At 51.4% G+C, this 20,039-nt stretch overlaps 1 protein-coding gene across 1 annotated transcript in view; it reads left to right on the forward strand.

Annotated features, from left to right (window-relative positions):
* Window positions 1–20,039, forward strand: part of LOC146835053 (vitamin D3 hydroxylase-associated protein-like) — a 411,367-nt gene that overhangs the window by 164,266 nt on the left and 227,062 nt on the right. The window contains exon 5 of the mRNA XM_085602722.1: window positions 13,185–13,391. Coding sequence (XP_085458848.1) covers window positions 13,185–13,391 — 207 coding nt within the window. The remainder of the gene's footprint in view (window positions 1–13,184; window positions 13,392–20,039) is intronic.

Consider the following 20,039-nt stretch of genomic DNA (forward strand, 5'->3'; position numbering starts at 1 on the left):
CATCACACCCCACCTGAGAGACCTGCACTGGCTCCCTGTCAACAAGAGGATAACCTTCAAGCTCCTCACCCACGCACACAAGGTTCTCCACAACACTGGACCAGCGTACCTCAACAGTCGACTCAGCTTCTACACTAGGGGTGGGCGGAATTTGCGGAATTAACCTTCGCAAATTATCGCGAGAATGTTTAAAATTATCGCAAACAAGCAGAAATATCGCGAAGATGCGGAAGTTTTTTTCCGGCATGTTCGCGAGATTTTCTGCATGGTTGCGGGTCGCCAACTTACCCATGTGGTTGCTTGCGGGCGCGGCCATCTTGTTTTGAGTTGTTCTCGCGGTGCATGATCGCGAGAAGAAAGACGTGATCGCGCGACGCATGACGTCACTGCGGGCGCGAACTGTCGCGAGACAGCGCAAATGGCTAAAAACAATACAACATCTCATGGAGAACGCGACCGGATCAAGAAAACTTGTCGGCGAACGCAGGGATTCAGGTAAGGCGATCGCGCGCGCGCGAGAATGTATCATTTTACAGCGCGAGCAAGAAACAAATTATCGCCAAGCTGCGGAAACCGGAATTTTTGACATTTTCGCGCTCTCCGCGGAACGCAAAAATGCCAAATTATCGCAATTTCCGCGAACGGAACGAAATTTTTGCCCAGGCCTATTCTACACCCCCACCTGCCAGCTCCGCTCCACCGAGCGCACCCTCGTCACTATCCCCCGCATCCGAATAGTGACCGCCGGCGGCAGATCATTCTCCTACCTCGCCACCAAGACATGGAAAACCCTCCCCATCCGCCTACGGCAGACTCCAGACCTACTGACCTTCAGAAAACTCCTCAAGACCTGGCTCTACGAACAGTAGCAGCATTCCCCACCCCTTAGCGCCTTGAGACCCTCACGGGTAAGTAGTGCGCTTTACAAATGCTATGATTGATTGATTGAAAGTTCCCTCCTCACTCCCGCAGTGCAGTATGTGCCCCTCGTTGACGCTTGCTATCTGGTGGCAGGTTAATTTTAATTTGGCTGTGCCAGTGCTTGTTGAATTGCTTTCCAGGCATCCACTGAGCCAAAAGCACGCTGCTCTTACAATATGGCTTTGCACTTTAGACCACTCCCCATGATTGTACAGGGATAGCCGTCAGCTCGTACAGCAACAAAACACTTATGACCCGTATAACCCGTGATTAGCATAAAAGCCATTCATTAGGACATGGTTGCAAACTTACTGAACTTTAATCAACAAATAACATCAACTTTACAAATACAGAACTTCCCCATACATCCTGCACCCACTCACGCCTCACACCAACTTCCATTCCCAAACAACATCCTCCCCTGAACTCTCTCTTCACTCGACAACATACCACATACTGAGTTTTTAACCTGTACTTTGTTCTTCTCCCCTCCCCCGAGGGTGTCGATAAGCTATAATGTGACTCTCCAACCCCCCAAAACTAGCTACATCCAGAATAAATCCCAGATGGCGTTTTTCTGCCTCGAACACAACCAGCAACTTCTCAACGGTGATCTCACCTGCACCATATACTCTTTGTGCCACAAACGGCTCACCACATCACTAACTCTATCATGTAGTATGCATTTCACATGCGAGACAGATGCACACTGGCATCATGAAACAAACAGGCCTACTCTTCCTAATTACCATGACGCCCATCCTCATGCAAAAAACTCTCATTGCTCTATTGAGCTGCGGCAAGCTTTATCAATCGCTGCATGCCTTACAGCCCCCCGCCAGACCCGGCGTGGCACAAATTCAGGCCACACAATCCAGTCCCAGCAACGTTCCTTTTGATTGCTTCAAGATCCCACTGCATATGTTATATAAGTGTCAAACCAGATAAGTGCACAAGATTGTTTTTCCCCAGATGAAATAAAAGCATATCAGGGCAATCCCTTTGCGGAGCCAATTTAGTCAACCAAGGCCGCAAATTACCCCATTGCATTTGCCCCACCTTCCGTATATTTGTTGGTCAGCATGCTTCGATGCCCAGTGCACAAAGGAATGTCCCATATGCCAGGTCACCGTCTTGGTCCCTGGACTGCTCACGCAAGCTAGATTGAAAAAGAAAGGCATTAGGTCTGGCGCCCACACTGACCACTGTCCAAACCCCCCCTCCTGACCTGGCTAAGGGCAAAACATATTTATTTCCTCACATACTGGTCGCAGTATCGTGACCTCAACCTGCTGATCCTGAGTATCTGATCCCAGTTCCACCCCAGACTTGCCGCCATAGTCACTGCCCCTATCCAAAAAGAGTGTGTCCCAAAGGCAGAGAGGTTTTTCACCAGCCATTGCAACCCCATGCACACGCACTGACAATAGCTGAAAAGCAGACACGGTCCTGCCCTCTTCATGACAAAAAACCTCATTGTAACATCGCCCAGGCCATACCTGAAAACGCTTCCATTCCCTTACCGCACACACCACAGTACTCTTCCATTCACACAACTATACGCATCTCCCCCTACCCCGTTGGTCGGTATTCGAGAGGCACAACCAAATACCCAGGCACCCTGGATCATGGCGCACCTCATCATGCAATAGCCCCACATCCCCCCCAAAAACATCTATACCATACAGAGATGTTAAACAGCCACCTCAAATGCAACAGGAAGGTAAAACCGCCAACAAATGCCCCTACAATTCAAACGTGATAGCCTCCCGCGGTGCCAGTCTCCCCACCCACGCCATTTTGTGCCCCAAAATTTCGATATCCGATCTAACATCTCAACCACAACAGGGTCAAAACCTCAATGCAGTTTGCGGTAAAATGGAAAACCCTGCCAACTTGCTCCCAATAGTGGTGGGCAATAGACCCTTGTCAATACAAAATAGAAAAAACATAACACCCTCCTTTTTGCGTCCTCCCGATCCAGCTCCCAGCAGCACCTTGTATTTCCTTCGAAAGACCAGAACTCGCTTCACGCCAACCTGTAACTCTTCCTGATGGATTCGGACAACGATCCCTCAACCAGACTCACAACCCTAAATCGCCTAGCATCCAAATGTCCTCCGGCAGCGGCGCCTTAACAGCATCCTCTCTGGGTGCCAGGATGCGGGAGCAAAGCCACTGTGAACAAGATAAAGAAACCACAATGTATTTCTGTACACCTGGGATATGCTTAGCCTTGAAAACAATGTTCAGACAAGTCCGCATGGAACTTCTCAACAATCTCAGCAGCTGGATGTCCCTGACCCTTTGTCTATTAACCAGCTCCACCACCATCATGTTCTTAACATTTAACAGCACTGTCTTGTTCGCAAGTTTCCCCCTTACACCCGCAATGCAAGCAGCAAAGGGAAGAACTCTAAAAAGGCAACCATCGTTCAGGCCACCACTCGGCACACCAGTGTCCGTATCAAAACAGACCAAAGTCGTGTGCACCTGCCGCATCCAAAAATATCTGAAGCTGCCAGACCGTGTTCTCAACCATGAAGTACATGTGCACTCCATTGAAATCCTACCGAAATTTCCTCCACAGCCTCAAGTCCGTCTTGACTACCATGGAGATCCTCAACTTGTGATGCGGCAAGGTCACCCCGGATAAGTCTGTCTCTCCCGCACCACACGGCAAACAAAATTAAAAAGCCCAAGCAACTTCTGCACCTTCCGGAGTTTAATCTTGTGCTCACCCATCACCTCCAGCAAGAAACCTTGAATATCCATCACCTTAGCTCGTGGCAGTCTTCCCACCATCAGTACCGTATCCAGCTCAATGCCCAGAAGAGTCAACACCCCAAGGAAACCCTCTGTCTTTTCAGGCACCAAGGGCACCCCAAAGAAATCGGCCATCTTCTGGAAATGTTGCAGTGCCCTCAGACACTCACGTGAGTTTTTCTGTCCCACCAACAGAAAATCATCCAAATAGTGTGACACCTCCTGATGACCACTATATTTTGTGAAAACCCATTGTTGAAAGGTCCTGAAAGCTTCGAACAGTGCACAGGAGATGGCACACCATGCATCAACTGCAACACCTTGTCAACAGAGAGAGCCCCTCAAATTGCATGCCCAACAACAGAAAATCCTCGGGGTAAATCGGTAGAAACCGAAACACCGATTTGTTGTCACATTTCACCAACTTGGATCGCCGACCACACTTTAGCACCAGACCCACCGCATCATCCACTGACTCATATAGCACTCTAAAATCGTCATCTGCAATGTAGTCATTTACTGATACCCCTCAGGCCATGAACAATTGAGGAATGAGCTAAAATTCCCCTTCCACTTTCTTAGGCACCACCCCTAGAGGAGACACAATTAAGTCCGCAATGCGACACTCGGTATAAGGCCCTGCTATCCTCCCCTCCGCCACCTCCTAGGCTAGCTTCGATACCACCACATCTGGAAACTCTTTTGCTGATTGCAAGTGGCCAGCCCTTGTGTCCAATCCGAAAACCCTCCATGAAACCCCACTCAAACTGCAAAGCCTCCCCCGCACCAGATAGATAACAAGTGAAGGCCATAAGGCATAAACATTAATGGGAGTAGTTGCCTTTTTCCCCAGGGTCCCCTGTTGACCCCTCCCCGGGACACTTTCCACTGTTCGGCTGGGTAATGGGATGTCTCCCCCCACATTTGGAACACTCGTGCTTGAACTTGCACGTGCGATGTGACACTGCGAACAGGACCTCTTGTTATGATTCCAACACGCCCCAACATTGGACCTGCTAGTTTTGGCATGTAACCCTCCCACTGAGGGGCGGGCTTAAGCTAGAAAAGGCCTATACGTAATGGGTAAGATGCTAGCCATGTGTCTGGAAGTTGCGGACTAAGTGGATGACATCCACTGCATCCACAGTTCAGAGTCCACTTCCCCCCAGGGTTTGTCCAGGTTTAGGCTCCCCCTTGCACAGAATACCTCATCGTAACTAAGCCATGGAAACCCCCGAAAGGCATCTGTGCCTCCCTAATTATGCCCATATACTTGAACAAGGCTATCACTTTGTCCCCGTGCCTCTCACAATATATGCTCACATAGATCAGGAAAGCCTGTGTCCTGTTCTCCAAGTTAATCAGTACCCTGGGCTGTCTAGTGAGGTCCCATTCCTCCTCCGTAGATCCCTCTTTAGCCAGATTGTCCCTATGCAGGAGTTTGAAGACATCTATGTATTTGTGCTTCCATATTCTGTTTTTTGTCTTGTCGGACAAATGGGACCCTAGCAGCATTGTCAGCCCCATGTATTGCAGTCACTTCTTGTTTTTATCATCCTCCGAATCCTCATCACCTTTTACACCATCAGAGTCTTTTGAGCTTTCCAACTGGCACCTTTTCCCTTCAGTAGCCTTCTACCCGCCCCCGGGTATGCATAATTCCTTACCTTTCAAGACTCATTTTACCTTGCTCTTCTCTTCCATGACCACCCTGTAGCCCACCCCACAGACCGGCGCTCCCTTCTGCCGCTCCCCGGAACACCACACAGACCACAATTCCTGTACCTGAAGACAATGGCTCGACTCCTCCTTTCTCCTTCCGGCATTCACCGTCTCAATTCTTTGTCTTGGCCCTGGCGACATCAACTGACGTACATGTTGCGCGCACTTTGCCCGCACTACGAGCATCCGGCATCTCCACATCCTCCTCACACAACTCGCCTTCCTCCCAATCGTCACTCTCATAATCCAAACCAAAGCATCCCCACATTCAACCTCATCGCACTCGACCTGTTGTTCCCCGACTACCCTGATCCACATATATGCATTAACATTCTGCTTTCAGCCCCTGGTCTGAGTGTGTCGAGGTGCAAAATCCCTCGGTGTAGGGGTAGCTGCTGCGGACAACCTCTCTCGACCAACGTCTCGGGTCGTCATGTGCCCCGCTGGCACTGCTGTCTGTTTGTCAGCCTCCATTACAGACCTTGCCTGGCCCTCCCCTTCCTGGCTGCCCCAAACAGGAGGGTCCTGTACATCACCGGGCCCATGATTCGCAAAAGCTGGCTGCCTATCCTCACCCTGGGAACCCCCTGCTAGCATCCATATCCAGCGGCCCACGCCCACCCCACCAGCACCATCCTCATTGCCGAACACCCCTGTGCCAACTTTTCTTGCTTTTGCCTGCTCAACAGTCGCCTCTTGAGCCCGGCACATAGGTGCCCTGCGTTACTCGGTCTCGTAGACCAGTCGGCGCTGTTCTGGTATCTGCGCCTCTATATCCACTCCCACAAACCTGCTGGCCTGAGACCCTGTCCCCGACTGTCCACTGTCTCCTGGTGCTGCTGCATCCCGAGATGTAGCCCCGTCACCAATGGCCTCACATCTCCCAGAGGCTACGTCCTCTGAACCTTTCATTTTTTTGTTGGCAGGGCCCTTGTTCCTCAGCCCAACCTGGTTCTCCTGTTCTGGGGCTGCACTGCCGTTTGATACAGTGCCCCCTGCTCCCTCCCCCCTGACATCATCCTTTCCTACCATACCCGCTGTCTCACGTGGGCATGCTGACAATCTCCTCTGCACCTCCACGTCGTCCCGAGGATCAGGGGAGACCGGGGCCTGTAACCAGGCCTCAAGGCTACAGCGCCTCCTCCCGCACTGAGTGCATCATCGGAGTGCTTCCGCTCCTGCCCCACCCATGCTGCACTGTCTTCCCCCTCCCGTTATCAGAGAGGCATGCCACGACGACAGCGGCTACACTGCCCGATGTGGACCGTGTCAGGCGTGAACCCCACCCACGCCTCTTCTAGCACCTCTGGCCTCAACAGTGTTGTGTCCTGCTGGACACGTTCTAGTGTCTCAGCCGACACAGAGTTTGGTAACCACTCCCTTGGGGGAGTGGGCACACATGCACCCCACACCCATCCATCACAGGCGTCACGAGTGATGTGAGTCTGTTAATAAAAGGGCCCCGGTGCAAGTGCTCGTGGCCTGATACAGTACCCCACTACCTGGTGTGTGTCGTTATTATAATCATGTGGGCCTAGGGCCCAACACAACATTGGCGACGACGGGGTCTGACCCCATGCCTTGCCGTCTCGCAGTTCTCCGTGATTGAGGGGGACATCACAATCTACATTGTCTCTGCAGCCTGCCCGTGGTTGTTGGCACACTGCCCCTAGAATATGGGAACCACCTCCTCGCTGTGAAAAAAGAGAGGCCACCTGCTACCGTCCGCCTGCTGAGGGACTGCAGTATTCAGCGGGCAGGGTAGTGGAGAGATGTGAGAAACCGACAGAGAACGCGCCCTGACCCCCGCCCCACGGGTGAGGTGTGTAGCGCTGCCCCCCTGCCAGAGTGATTAGTGTGGCTTTTCGGCATGAGGAAAAGTGGTTTAGAAAGCAAAGAACCGGAAAGCAAAGAACCAGTAAACTCCTTACCTGCTAGCAGTACCGCCATCCCATTGACAGGGCTGCCGTCTGCACGAGGCTTGCTGCAGCGTTAATCTCCAGGCAATAACAGCCGCAAGGAAAGTGTGCCCTATACCAGTGCTTTAAATGGGTACTGAGTACCGGCACTTTTTTATTTTGAGAGGGAGAGTACCTGCACTTCTCAAGAATAATGTAATACTTTTAATTGGAGAGTACCAGCACTTCTCGGAAACAAGCAGATACTCTGTTACAGAGTACCCGCACTTCTATTTTTCCATTTCAAGCACTGCCCTATACCCCTCACACTTGGTGGCAAGAGCAAGGCCAAACGAAAAACCGAGTATCGCCCGGCACCAACAAAGAGCCTGCCAATGCCCTTGCGACCTCTCCCTTAGCAGGGAATCCAAGAGACCATGGAGTGGGTGCTGGGGGGATGAGAGGTCAGTCGCGGCGCCGCGCCAGCACTGAGAGGCCCTGCACCCAAATCTGCAGTGCCCGCAGGTGAGAGTTGCTGCGCACGTCTCTGCAGCAGGGCCAACAACATTAGGAGAGCTGCCAGGGCCGCAGTAGATTGGCTACAGTGCCACCTGGTGGTCACTTGTCAAAATGCACTCGGCCCGAGCAAATGCAGCCGGAACACACGGCTATATAGGATAAAAGGGAAATAATGGAAGAGAGAAGGGCTAACCACACAGCCATGGCAAAGTAGAGCGCAATTTGTCCGGTGGAGAGAGAGGCGACACCTGGCCCAACAAAATAGGAGGCCACCAGGCAGGAACTGACCTTCCCGCAATTGTTTTCCAGGGCGTAGCATTACATGCCAGCGCGCACCAGAACACTGTCAGCCCACCACGTTGCTGAGAGTACGGCTTGCACCTAGGAGAGAGGATACTGAGAGAGCCTGGCTGAGAGGATCCCAGCTCATGCCTCCGCCCGGCGTGGGTGACACCAGTAGAATGTATCATTCTAAATGAAGAAGCAAACCTTAACTGAAGGCCACGTTCTCCTTCCGCACAGACTCTCAACAAACAGGTTAATGGCATGAATAGCACCTGGCCTAGAATACAGAGACTATGAAGGAGACCCCTCTGCGCTCATCCAGACAGCAGAGAGAGAGTTCACAAGGAGAGCACCGTGGAACGCCACCACTGCAGGAAAGAACAAGCAAGCATACAGGGAGTTAGCCAAGAGCACTCTCACTTACGCAAAGCAAGAGCCTTTCGACAGAGCCTGTTAAAGCCTGCAAGTTCTGCTGCCACTGCCTGCATCCAGAGATCTGTTTCCCCTGTGAAGCCTTGCTGGGTACTGCTGGGTACTGTCCCAAGAGAAGAGACCACACAACGAGAAAAAAACTACAAAAGTGAGCTGTTCCCTGTCTCCCAAGCACAGTTGTAAAAGAGGCAGTGCCACGTACTGAAGAAAAAAGCCAGACGGCGATACCCACTGCCCTAATAAAGAAAGTGCACTGTACAAGCACCCCAAGTCGCCGGTGACCCAAGACAGGCAAGAGTAGAGTCCCACACTCCAAGTGGCCAGCCACTACCACAGCTCCCTACTGCCTGTGGAAGCCCTTCCCAGAAGAGGGAACACCCGGAGTAGGAGCTTCAAGAAGCTGCCTGAAGAGGGAGCACACGAGACAAGTGGCTGTCCGCCACCCAGCATAGAAGAGCGACGGAAGTCCATGAGACCATTGAAGCTGATAGGCCCTGTTGGCGTTTTTGGGACAAAGTGTATGCGACTGCACCCGGAAAAAGAATCGCAAAGAAGAGTGACAATCCTGTCACCAGGAAGAGCTGGACAAACACAGGTGCGCTAAGGAAAACAAGAAGAGAAGCACGAGGACTTGTAGCACCACAAGTCAAAAGCACACCCAGAGACACCAGACAGCCACCAACGTGAACTGACGTCCCTGGAGACAGCCCCATGGGAGAACCGAATGTAAGCCACAGTAAGCGCGATCCGCCCCCCCCAACGCTTCACAGTGCAACCGTCCATCCCGAGCGTAGGCAGTCGAAGTCAGACGGCATCCCTGCTCCTGACCGCAGATGCCATGGGTGAAGGAACAGCCTCAGCAAGGCAGAGACCTGTAGCTGCAAAGTCCATCCAGAATCCTCCTCTCACAGAAGATCGTTAACACCTGTTGTCCAGGTACCATGGCAACCACATCATCATTGCCATGGGCAGATCACCTCATTCAGCGAGAAACGTGGAAGTGTGACCAGAGGGTCTACACTAAGAATCAGACAAACAACCAAGTTCAGAAGGGGAGGTCGGACGATGAAGAGAACCCAAACTATAAACGGAGCAAATCCCAACACATTAACAGCCAGTGAAGGGGTGACAACCAGAGAATGAACTGGCAACTGCCCAGCGGGAGACTGAGAGTAAGCCGCAAGCCTGTGCGAACAGAGTCTCATCCCTCATGTTCTCAGCGTGTTCATCAACGTCCTAGTTGCCCAAGAAGTCCAAGTACACAGCTGTAATTGCCTCCCCAATGGAAATGGAGGCACCTGGCCACCCCCTGCCTCAGGTGATTGACTCAAGACTGAAGGCCTGCAACCATTAAGGCAAGTCATCACCAACTGTTGTCCAGATTCACCACACAGCTGGCAATGCCACCATGTCAGTCCTTGTCAAATGCATCAAAGACTACTATCTCGAGTACCAATGGACTAGAGTCCTACACCGTTGTTAAGCCAGCCGACAAGAAGACCCAGAGGCTACCTGCTAACCTGGTTTACACCTGAACTGCAGCAGCGAGAGCATGTCTTGCCCAAGACTCATCCATCCCTGAGGTTTGTGCGAGCGACTAGGTGCTGGCTCCTCGGTGGTTTTGCAGCTGTCCCTAGTCGGCACACACGCAGTCCCATGGCAAACCCAACAAAGGGCCTCCCCAGGCGGGAGGGTTGGAAGAGACATTGCTCCACCGACAGGTTACCGGATACAGCAAAATTGTCTCACAGAGATTTCAGTCGATCCAGCAACAATTTCGTGAACTTTCACATGGACTCCAAGCATGCTCGTGACGCACCCTGTTTAATGAACTGTTAGATCCCCACCACAGAGCATCCTCAACGTCTGCAAATGGGAGCCACCTCAGACCTAAAGACATGTGTTCACTGGTATGTTACGAGAGTGCAGCTGATGTCTCCAAGCCAGTGTTGGGGTCCTGAACAACTCAGGTTAAATTATGAGGGCCCGCCAGGATTGTCCTGCAGCAGTCAGAATCACCAGCCCCTGTATGCTGTCTTTCTGCTGCCTGACACGAGAAGCTGATGGACCCTGTGGTGTGTAGTTAATTGTTATTTACCCCTACCGGTTTGACTAGTGATTATTTTGTTTTCTTAAAAATTTTGGGAGGAATGTTGTGTCCTGCTGGACATGTTCTAGTGTCTTAGCAGACACAGAGTTTGGTAACCACTCCCTTGGGGGAGTGGGCACACATGTACCCCACACCCATCCATCACAGGCGTCACGAGTGACGTGAGCCTGTTAATGAAAGGGCCCGGGTGCACGTGCTCGTGGCCAGATACAGTACCCCACTACCTAGTGTGTGTGTGTCATTATTACAATCATGCGGGCCTAGTGCCCGACACAACAAACAGATCCTGATGTCCGGCTGCACCGAGAGTGTACCTCTGTGGCGGTCGGCAAGGCCATGCCCATGCTCAGAGGCATGCAGTGTTGCCACCTGCCCAGAATGTCACCGATGCCTGCTGTGGATCAATGCAGAAAGAGGTAGGTGAAAACCTCACAGGCCCTGTGGAGTGGAAACCGGGCCCAGCAACAGGACAAACTTTTAAACGTATTCCATCCCCCCTCACCCCCCCACCCCCCGGTGATGCAGAGTCCAGAAGAGGCAGTATACGCCTTTCCTGACTCTTTTATGCCCCTTAACTAAATACTTCCCATTTTCCCCCTATATCTACCTATCCCTACCCATGTCCTGTTTCTCAGTACACATCACCCCGGGGGAAGACTAGTCTGCCACTTGCTTCCCCTGGGTGCCATCATTCTCCTAAGACTTGGTATTTGTGTTCTGCTTAGTGTGGGTCTGCACTTGATCCGCATTGCTTCTGGTTATATCTAGGTCCCGGCAAAATTCCCATTACGATGCATAATCTCACCTTATTTTGGTAATTTCATGATAGGATAGTTAAGTGAAATTTCCTAAATTACACCATTATGCTGTACTGTGTAACTACATGGCATATATGGCAAAACTTTAGTATGAGATCACAGAAACAACACAAATGACCAGATTTCGAATGGCTACTCTTTGTGCAGCTTGGGGTTTTTGCACTTTTGTGACACACAAAATATGTCCTTGCAAACAAAATGAGCATCATGGTGTTGTGTCTTATACGCACACTTGTGATGATGCATGCACATACGTTTACATCATCACACTGGGGCTCCTTCTTTTTGTTCAGCAAATGCAATAACCATTTTTCTTTTGCTAATGCTGAAAATGCTGAACCGCATCAGCAAAAAGCATTGACAAGACCTATTGGCTTGGACAGTGATAGTTTATCTTTGAGCCAAACCTGTGGAACAACCTCACAGTAAATATTAGGGGTGCATCAAGCTTTTCCACTTTTAAACATTACCCAAATTATCAAACCAGTCATGAACATGTGACTAAAAGCAGTTTTAATCTCTGTTTTTATTATCTCCTTTAGGGTTTCAGTTTTGTTTATTTATTCTTTGCTCTGTACAGCACATTATATTTAACCACTATTATAAGTACAATACATAATATAAATAGAACTTTTCCACTCAATGATCATGGCTGGATTTCTAGTAGTGGAAGACTGATTGACTCAGAAGACCCTCTATGATGTCCATTTGGGCATTACGTGAGAGTTGAATATGTATATGAGACAAAAAAAGATTAAGAGTTCTTAAAATTCTGCTTGATACTTAAATACTGTGCATATAAGTTTACAGTTTATTACAATGACCGATAAAGAATGCTTCTTGTGGTGTTTTTCTTGTTGACCATTTTTACTATTCATACAGGAGCTTTTGCACCTATCCTCTGACCAATACCTATTTGTTTGATGTACATGTTTTCTAAATGAAAATACCCAGTCACAGTTCATTTGTAACCAGTGTAACCAACGCCTTTATGGTTACTATTGATTATTGATACTTATCTGTGTGTAATTTGTTTCTTGGCACCTAGGGACGCCAGCAGCACCAATTCAATTGCAGTTGGCAAGGGCGTCTGTTCAGGCCTTGGACCTGAACATGGGAAGCACCTAAACTCTGTGGCACTTACCCGCTTCTGAATCCTGAAAGAAAAAAAATTAGTCCCTTTGCGCACCTTGGATGAAAGATCTCAGCCTGACTTTCACACACCATGCTATGGCACTGTGCAGGCTTGCAGAGGAACCAAATGCAACATGTGACGCAATACCTCAGAATTATGGGTACACAAATATCAGAACATTTAAAATAAAGAGGACACCTAAAGCACTTGCACATAAACTCTGAAAAATGATGGTTTTCTACGGGTCACCATTACATTGTAAAGCATTTGGGACACTCTCAAGTTGCCTCTTCTTGAACCCAAATGCTCTCAGAGATTTTTATCCAGTGTCTAGAACCCATAGCCTGCTTTTTATCTAGATAATAATCTGCCAAATAAAGTAGAGTCATGTTGTCGATGCATCATAGCTCTATCAATATAATCACGTGAGCACAGCACAGGCATCTAAATGTGTCATTAAAGTATTAGAACTGTGGCTCTCCATATGAATTTAAGTTGACTGACAGCTTTTGTAAAATTCTGAAAAATGAGTTTTTTCTTTTTTTTAATTATATCTTATTTTGTTTCACTCAACTTAGTTATGACTGCAGCAACCCAATTCACGGGCAGACCCTCAATCCTCTGAATCACAAGAAGACCCCCGGAGGATCCTCAGGTGGGGAAGGGGCTTTGATTTCCGGAGGTGGATCCATCATTGGGCTTGGGACAGATATGGGAGGAAGTGTCCGCTGTCCCTCCAGTTTCTGTGGAATCTGTGCACTCAGACCAACAGCATATAGGCTAAGGTAAGTTAAGGGCTCAACATTTTTGATGGTCATTGGCACATGATGTTGGTATTGGCAAAACATTTATAGTAGTTTCTTTTTTAAAGAAGTTCTCCGGCAGGCTACTACACACCCTAACACCTCACTTTTAGTATTAAATCGGTTTTTATTATCAGAACACTCAATGTGAAAATACATTACAGTATCGCCTACAACCCAGCGGGCCGGCAGAGTCATATTCAAACCAGGGAGGCAGGCATATAGATCAAAACTCACCCAATCAGTTAAATACACAGCATGTCGCCTACAATCCAGACAGGGCCGACCGCGTAGGTAAAAGGGATGAGTGGTAAGCCTAGCGTCCACAATGAGTGGATAACAGTAGAGTCCAGTGTGCTGCGGGGAGTAAGAACAGCAGCCTACCAAATCCTGAAACAAACCATTAAGTGCTTGTGGGTCTGCTTTTGATGGGAAAAACAAAAACACATCAGGGAACCCCCCCATGCCCACCCTCCACCCCTACCTCATCTCTCTCCAGTGAGCAAAAATCAAAAGAGAATACAAACTAGCCTGTAACTAATGAGTGTGATACCCCACATTGCCCTAGAGGGTCATAAAGCCCTTCAAAGGAAGCTGCACTATGCTTCCACACCATCCTCGGGGATCAATTTCAAAATCCGGAGATTATTAGAACAGGACAGTTCACGGAATTCAGTGGATAGAATGGAAATAAAGGGGGCCCAGATCTTAGCATATTACGATTTATTCCCAAGGGTAGCCATTGACAGCCTCTCCATGCCTAAAATGTACCATAATTGATGCAACCATTGTGTTTGCTCCGGGATCCTGTCTGTTTTCCACTCGGCTAACAGTACCCAGTGTGCGGCATTCAGCGCTAGTGCCATCTGCTGACCCCTGAGAGAGCGCATAGGGAAGGTCAGGGTGTTGGGCAGTCCTAGGAGTGTATAAGCGGGAAGCCTAGGAATGGTGATGTCAAAGGCCCTATTTATATCATCAAGTATACTCTCCCACTATCTCGTGAGCTTCGACAGTTCCACAACAGGTGAAGGAGGGTTCCTGGGCTACCGCAGCCGCGCCAGCAGAGGCCATCTCATTGAGGGTTCCACCTGGCTAGGCGGGCCGGGGTGTGATACCGATAGGATACAATTTTAAATGCAGTTTCAGCATGCCCCATGGAGTGTGCGGTGTGGTGTGCTCTATAGAAGACATCCTCCCACTCCTTGTCTGATAATGTGTGCCCCTGCTCAACCTCCCAGCGCCCCTGACCTGCCGAGCGAGTCTTCTCAGCACTCTTGGAGAGGAACGCGTATATTTCGGAGATAGGTTTGTGATCATCTTTTTTGTTAAGGAGCCACTTTTCGAATGGTCGCATCAGCTTAATGGCCAAGGGTCGCGCTGTGGTGCTAGATCCTAAGTGCATCATTTGTGTATGTAAGAAGAGATCCGAGTCAGCAAGGCTTGGAGCTGTTTAAAAGGTATGAGGCCCTGTATGTCAAACAGATGTCCCAGGCGCCTACACCCACCCTCCAGCCAGCGTTTACCAGCCCTCCAATCCATCCCGGGCAGGAAATCAAGATTTAAGAAGATCGGGGTCATCGGAGAAGGGAAAATGGGAAGGTTAACCCTTGTGGAAACCTTATCCCAGGCAAGTAGAGTAGGGCGGTTAACCTGTGAGGAATATAGCCCCCAAGCAAGCCTCCCTCCAGATATGGTGGCCCGTTACCGTCTGGTCCATGAAAACCCAATACTTCTCCGTCATGGGACGATTACACTCTTCGAGGTATTGCAACAATGAGGCCTGAAAATAGCGGGCGATGTTGGGCAGTGCGAGGCGGCCCTCCTTTTTAGGATGCTGCAGCAGGGACTTCTGCAGGCGGGAAGAAATCGGGCCCTGAACGATGTGTTCTATCTTGGCTTGTTTGTGTTGGAGCAAGTGCGTCGGGGGCTGCAAGGGAAGCGTTTGAAAGAGATATAAGGTGCGGGAAAGTATGTTCATTTCAACGGCAGCCAGCCTCCCAAACCATGTTAAAGGTAAGCGCCGCCAGCAGGTCAAGTCTTTGCGGATGCGCAAGAGGAGGGTAGTGTAGTTCACCTTCACAGTTTTAGCCAGGCTTTTGTAAAGAACCAGCCCGAGATACGTGATACCCTCTGTCACCCAGTCAAAAGCAAAGCGGGCCTGCAAGGTGTCAACTGTCGCTTGGGCACCGGTAAGATTGAGCACCTGGGACTTCTGCATATTTATTTTAAAGCCTGAGACCAGGCTAAAGGCCTGCAGATCGTCCACTATTGCCGGCAGTGAAGTAAGGGGGTGGGCTACCGAGAAAATTACGCTGTCAGCTTAAAGGATAATGAGATGATGGTCTGACCCAAACGGGACACCGTGCGCTAACAGGTTGTCTCGGAGTTGTTGAGCGAAAGGCTCCATATATACGGCAAAAAGTCAGGGGGAGAGAGGGCAACCCTGCTTAGCAGAATAGCTTAGCATCAATATTCAGCAGGGAAATTGGCTGGTAGGAGCTGCAAAGTTCCGGGTCTTTCCCCGGTTTGGGGATGACCGAGATAGTCGCCTTCAGTATAGAGGCCGTAAGGTAGCCTGTCTCCGCGAAGGAGTTGAATAAACGGGTGAGCAGCGGGGCCAGTTTGACACAAAAGGTCTTGTAAAAAAGGGCATTAAAGGCGTTGGGGCCTGGCGACTTCAGAGGCTTCAGACGGGCGATAGCAGAGATCACCTCCTCGATGCGTATGGGAGCCTCCAGTCCCTCCGCTTCACCAGGCGGAAGAGGAGTGATTGCCGCCTTCCGGAGGTACTCACCGGGTTCAGCCAAGTTAGGGGAGGCAGAGGAGTATACAGACTCATAGAACGATCAGAATGATGTTACGATCCCCGCGTCCTCTGTAACCGAGGACCCGCTCTCACCTTGGGTCGCATTGATAGCTTGTGGGGCACAATGACCGCGGAGACAGTGGGCAAACATATTACCACCTTTATTAGAGCCCATGTAATATTTGTGCTTCAGCCGGACCACAGCAAGCTCAGCTCTATCAAGGTCTAAATGCTTCAGTTGGAGGTGCTCTCTCTCTAATTGGCGCCAAATTCTGGGAGCCCCAATATGTTTATGAATGGTTTCCAGCTCCCGTACTCTAGCCTCTATTTCATCACGCTTGGTCTGCCGAGTCTTGTTTTCATAAGCCGTTTTAGCGATGAAGGCCCCCCTCACGACCAGTTTAAGTGCCTCCCACACCGAGAACAGTGGTGTAGTGCCAACATCCTTAAGCGTCAGGTAGTCAGGCAACGATGAATATCATCCACCACTGCCGGTGACCGAAGCAGCGAGTCCCTCAAGCGCCACTGCGAGGCGGGTGTCTGCGTGAGTGGGAGGTGTAGAGTCAAAGTAATGTGTGCATGGTCTGAGATGGAGCGTGCCTCAATGGTAGAGTCTATGGTACAGGCCCAGGCGGCCTGAGTGACGAGGAAATGATCCAGCCGGGCATAGGTCTTGTCGGCCGCTGAATAGTAGGAAAATTCTTGTGCGTCTTGGTGTAAGCCCCGCCAGGCATCCGTTATCCCCTCATCGCTCAGCCATTCACCACCGTTTACTGACAAGGCTCCCGCATCTCCAGACCTCAAGCCTGAACGGTCCCGCCCAGCGTACATAACTAGATTAGGATCGCCGCCCACCACTACCATGGAGTCGGGTGTGTGAAGGACTTCGGCCAGCGCCTCTAGCAGGAATTTCTCTTGGTGCTCATTTGGGGAGTAGATGGAGGCAATAGTTATGTGAGTGGACCCAATACGGAACCTCAGCGCTAGGAGGCGCCCCTTGATCTCTGCAACAGGACCCACCTCTGACCCCCTAAAGCGCTTTGAGAGTAGGATAGTCTCCCCGCCCCACTTACTTCTCCCAGAGGACCAAAACTGCAGGGGGAATTCCCTATGTTGTATACAGTGAGTGTCACTAGGGAGGAGGTGGGTTTCCTGAAGAAGGCACACATCACCCCCCCGAGTGTTCGAGCAGCGATGGGACTGCCTTCCGCTTAGTAGGGTTATCAAGGCCTCGGGCATCGAAGTGAACTACCTTGACCTCCATCTGTGAAAGACGGCCCAACTAAAGCAATAGCTAAGGCTGCTGAAAGTGCGGTGAGAAGCAAAGTTCGTGGGAAGTCTCTGGGACGAGAGCACCAGGACATAGCTTGACAAAAAAGTAGTAAAGAAAAAGCTCACCGGTGGACCCCTCCCACCCCAGGAAAAGAAGAACAAACCATGACACCACAAAACAATAACCTGAGCAAGTTCGTGAAGTCCATCCTGAGATCGGTCAGTAAGGGTTGGAGTCAACCAAGGGAGTGAGCACGCTCCTATCAGAGGAAGAGAAGAGAGAATACCCCCGCTCCTTCGGGCCAGAGGCGAGTAACTGTACCCCTCAAACTTTAACTGTCAATCATTAGAGTCCAGGCTGTCCCCTTCTGTACTGGCCAGGGTACGCAGAAAGGCAGACCGCTCCCTGTTAATTGTGGCTGGGTCGGGCGAAGGCTGTCCACACCCCTGACCCTCCGAGGCCCGTGCCCCCGAGATCTCTGTGTGCCCGACTCCTGAGCATCCGGCTGGCAGGGTAGATCGTCAATGTTAAGGTTCAATACTTTGCAAGCGTCGGCCAGGGAGGAAACCTGGTGCAGGCTCCCATCAGTGCGGAAAATGAGACGGAAAGGGTCGCCCCACGCATAAGAGATGTTCTGAGAGCGCAAATGGTTGGTGATGGGGCAAAAGTCCCTTCTCTTTTGCAGGGTACTGTCGGGTAAATCCTGGTACAATTGGGGAAAGTGGTCTTGAAAACTTAAAGGCTGGTTAGAACAGGCCGCTCTGAGGATCTCCTCCTTCACCGTGAAATCATGTACACAGACTAAAATGTCTGCGGGAGGGTGGCCATGGCGAGCCCACACGGAGACATCGATCGATCTTGATGACGGAATCCACTGGCACATTCCGGATTGTGCGGAAGAGGTCCTGGACGTATCCCACGATGTCCTCCCCCTCCGCCCTGGTGGAGACCACACGAATGCGGACGTTATTCCTTCTTGACCTGTTCTCCGGGTCTTCGGCTTGCGCCTGGAGGTTCAAATGTTGGTTGTGGAGCCATAGTACCTCTTGTTCGAGTGCCACCACCTCCTCATCCCTGGGAGGCCACCCGCTCTCCCACGGCATCAACATCTCATCGTACCTCTCGCAAGTTGGACTGCAGGTCTGTTTTGATGGCCAGGGCATCCTCCCTCTGAGAGGCAAACAATGCCTCCAGGAACTCCCTGGTGTGGTGACCGCAGAGTCTGGGCGGTCCCCGCCCGATGTCCATGTAGATCCTGAGGCATCCCCGGCTGTTTTGCGGAGGAGGTCCTGGACGGACCGCTCCTTCTTGGCTTTGGCTGCAGCCATGGCAGAAGTGCAAGAATGGAACTAGCCAAGGGGGGTGGCTGCACGCACTAGGGGGGTGGTGAATGGTGACGGAGGCCACAGGCCCCTGGCAGATGCGTCGCCCACCCACAGAAGTTCTGCCAGGAGCCACTGGGCCCGGTAAAGGTTTGAGGCAGGTGCAGCATCAGAAACGGGCCGGGGAGCTGGCCATGCAGCGGGTCGCAGGGGACCAATACCCAGCCGGGTTCAAAGTCTTGAGGAGAGCTCCGTAGCAAGGATCCGCTGGGCATGCAGTAAAGATAATCCAGTTATCAAGGGTCCCAGGCGTGGACCTGATTTCCCCCCCCCCCCCAAGGCACCCACAACACGACACCATGCAGATGGCGGGCAAATTCCCCAGTCTGCACGCGGAGACCACTGCAAGCAGGCCCCCCAAGGGTGCGCCTCCGTACCTGTGCACTCTACACCCTTCGTCTTCCATGCACCACTGGGCAGGGAGGGGGGCCGTATAGGCCACACCGGGTGTCGTCTGCTGGATCAGGCCCTCAGGCAAATGGCGGAGGCAGACCAGGGGACGCTGCAGGGGGGGGCCCGGCTCCTGTATGCCCCCGACATGAGGGCCCAACAGAATCTCCCAGTCTTAGGGATTGCACAACACCTTCTCCTCAGCCTGAAATCCACTGCTTCACAACTCTGGGCAGCAGGGCGGTCACAGTCGCTGTAGGCCCCACACCACCGCTCCTCCGCAGGCGATCAGGCACAGCAGGGCCTCCTCCAGCCCAGTTCAGTCACAGCTGGCTGGGGGCACTGTACTCCTCCGTGGGCCCAGTAAATCGCCACCTCTGAATCCACGGGCTTGTGTGGGAGTTCCGGCCAGAAAGGCCGCATCACCAGTCTGAGGCCTCAACACAGCACTCCGGTTGGATCTAGGCCACTGCCCGTCATCGGGTTCCCGGGCAGCGACCGGGAACGAGGGGTACCGGGACAAGAGTGACTCGTCCGGCGGGGGGTGCGCCGTATATCTATCGCTGCCAGAGGCCCGCCGATAGGCCGCTCACCAGGCCCAGAGCGGCCCTGTCCACCCCTCCTCAGCCGTCCGTTATGTTAAGCCGCTCGGCGGGGCAAAGGGTCTCGGTGCTGACGTCCCTCGGTTGTAGTCCCACCGGGGAGTCTTCCACGGGGGAGCCGGATGCAGTGGGATGCTGTACAAGGTGCTTATAGGCCTGGCGGGAGCGGAGCTCAAG

This window comes from Triturus cristatus, chromosome 4_2, assembly GCF_964204655.1.
Source record: "Triturus cristatus chromosome 4_2, aTriCri1.1, whole genome shotgun sequence".
Lineage (NCBI taxonomy): Eukaryota > Metazoa > Chordata > Amphibia > Caudata > Salamandridae > Triturus > Triturus cristatus.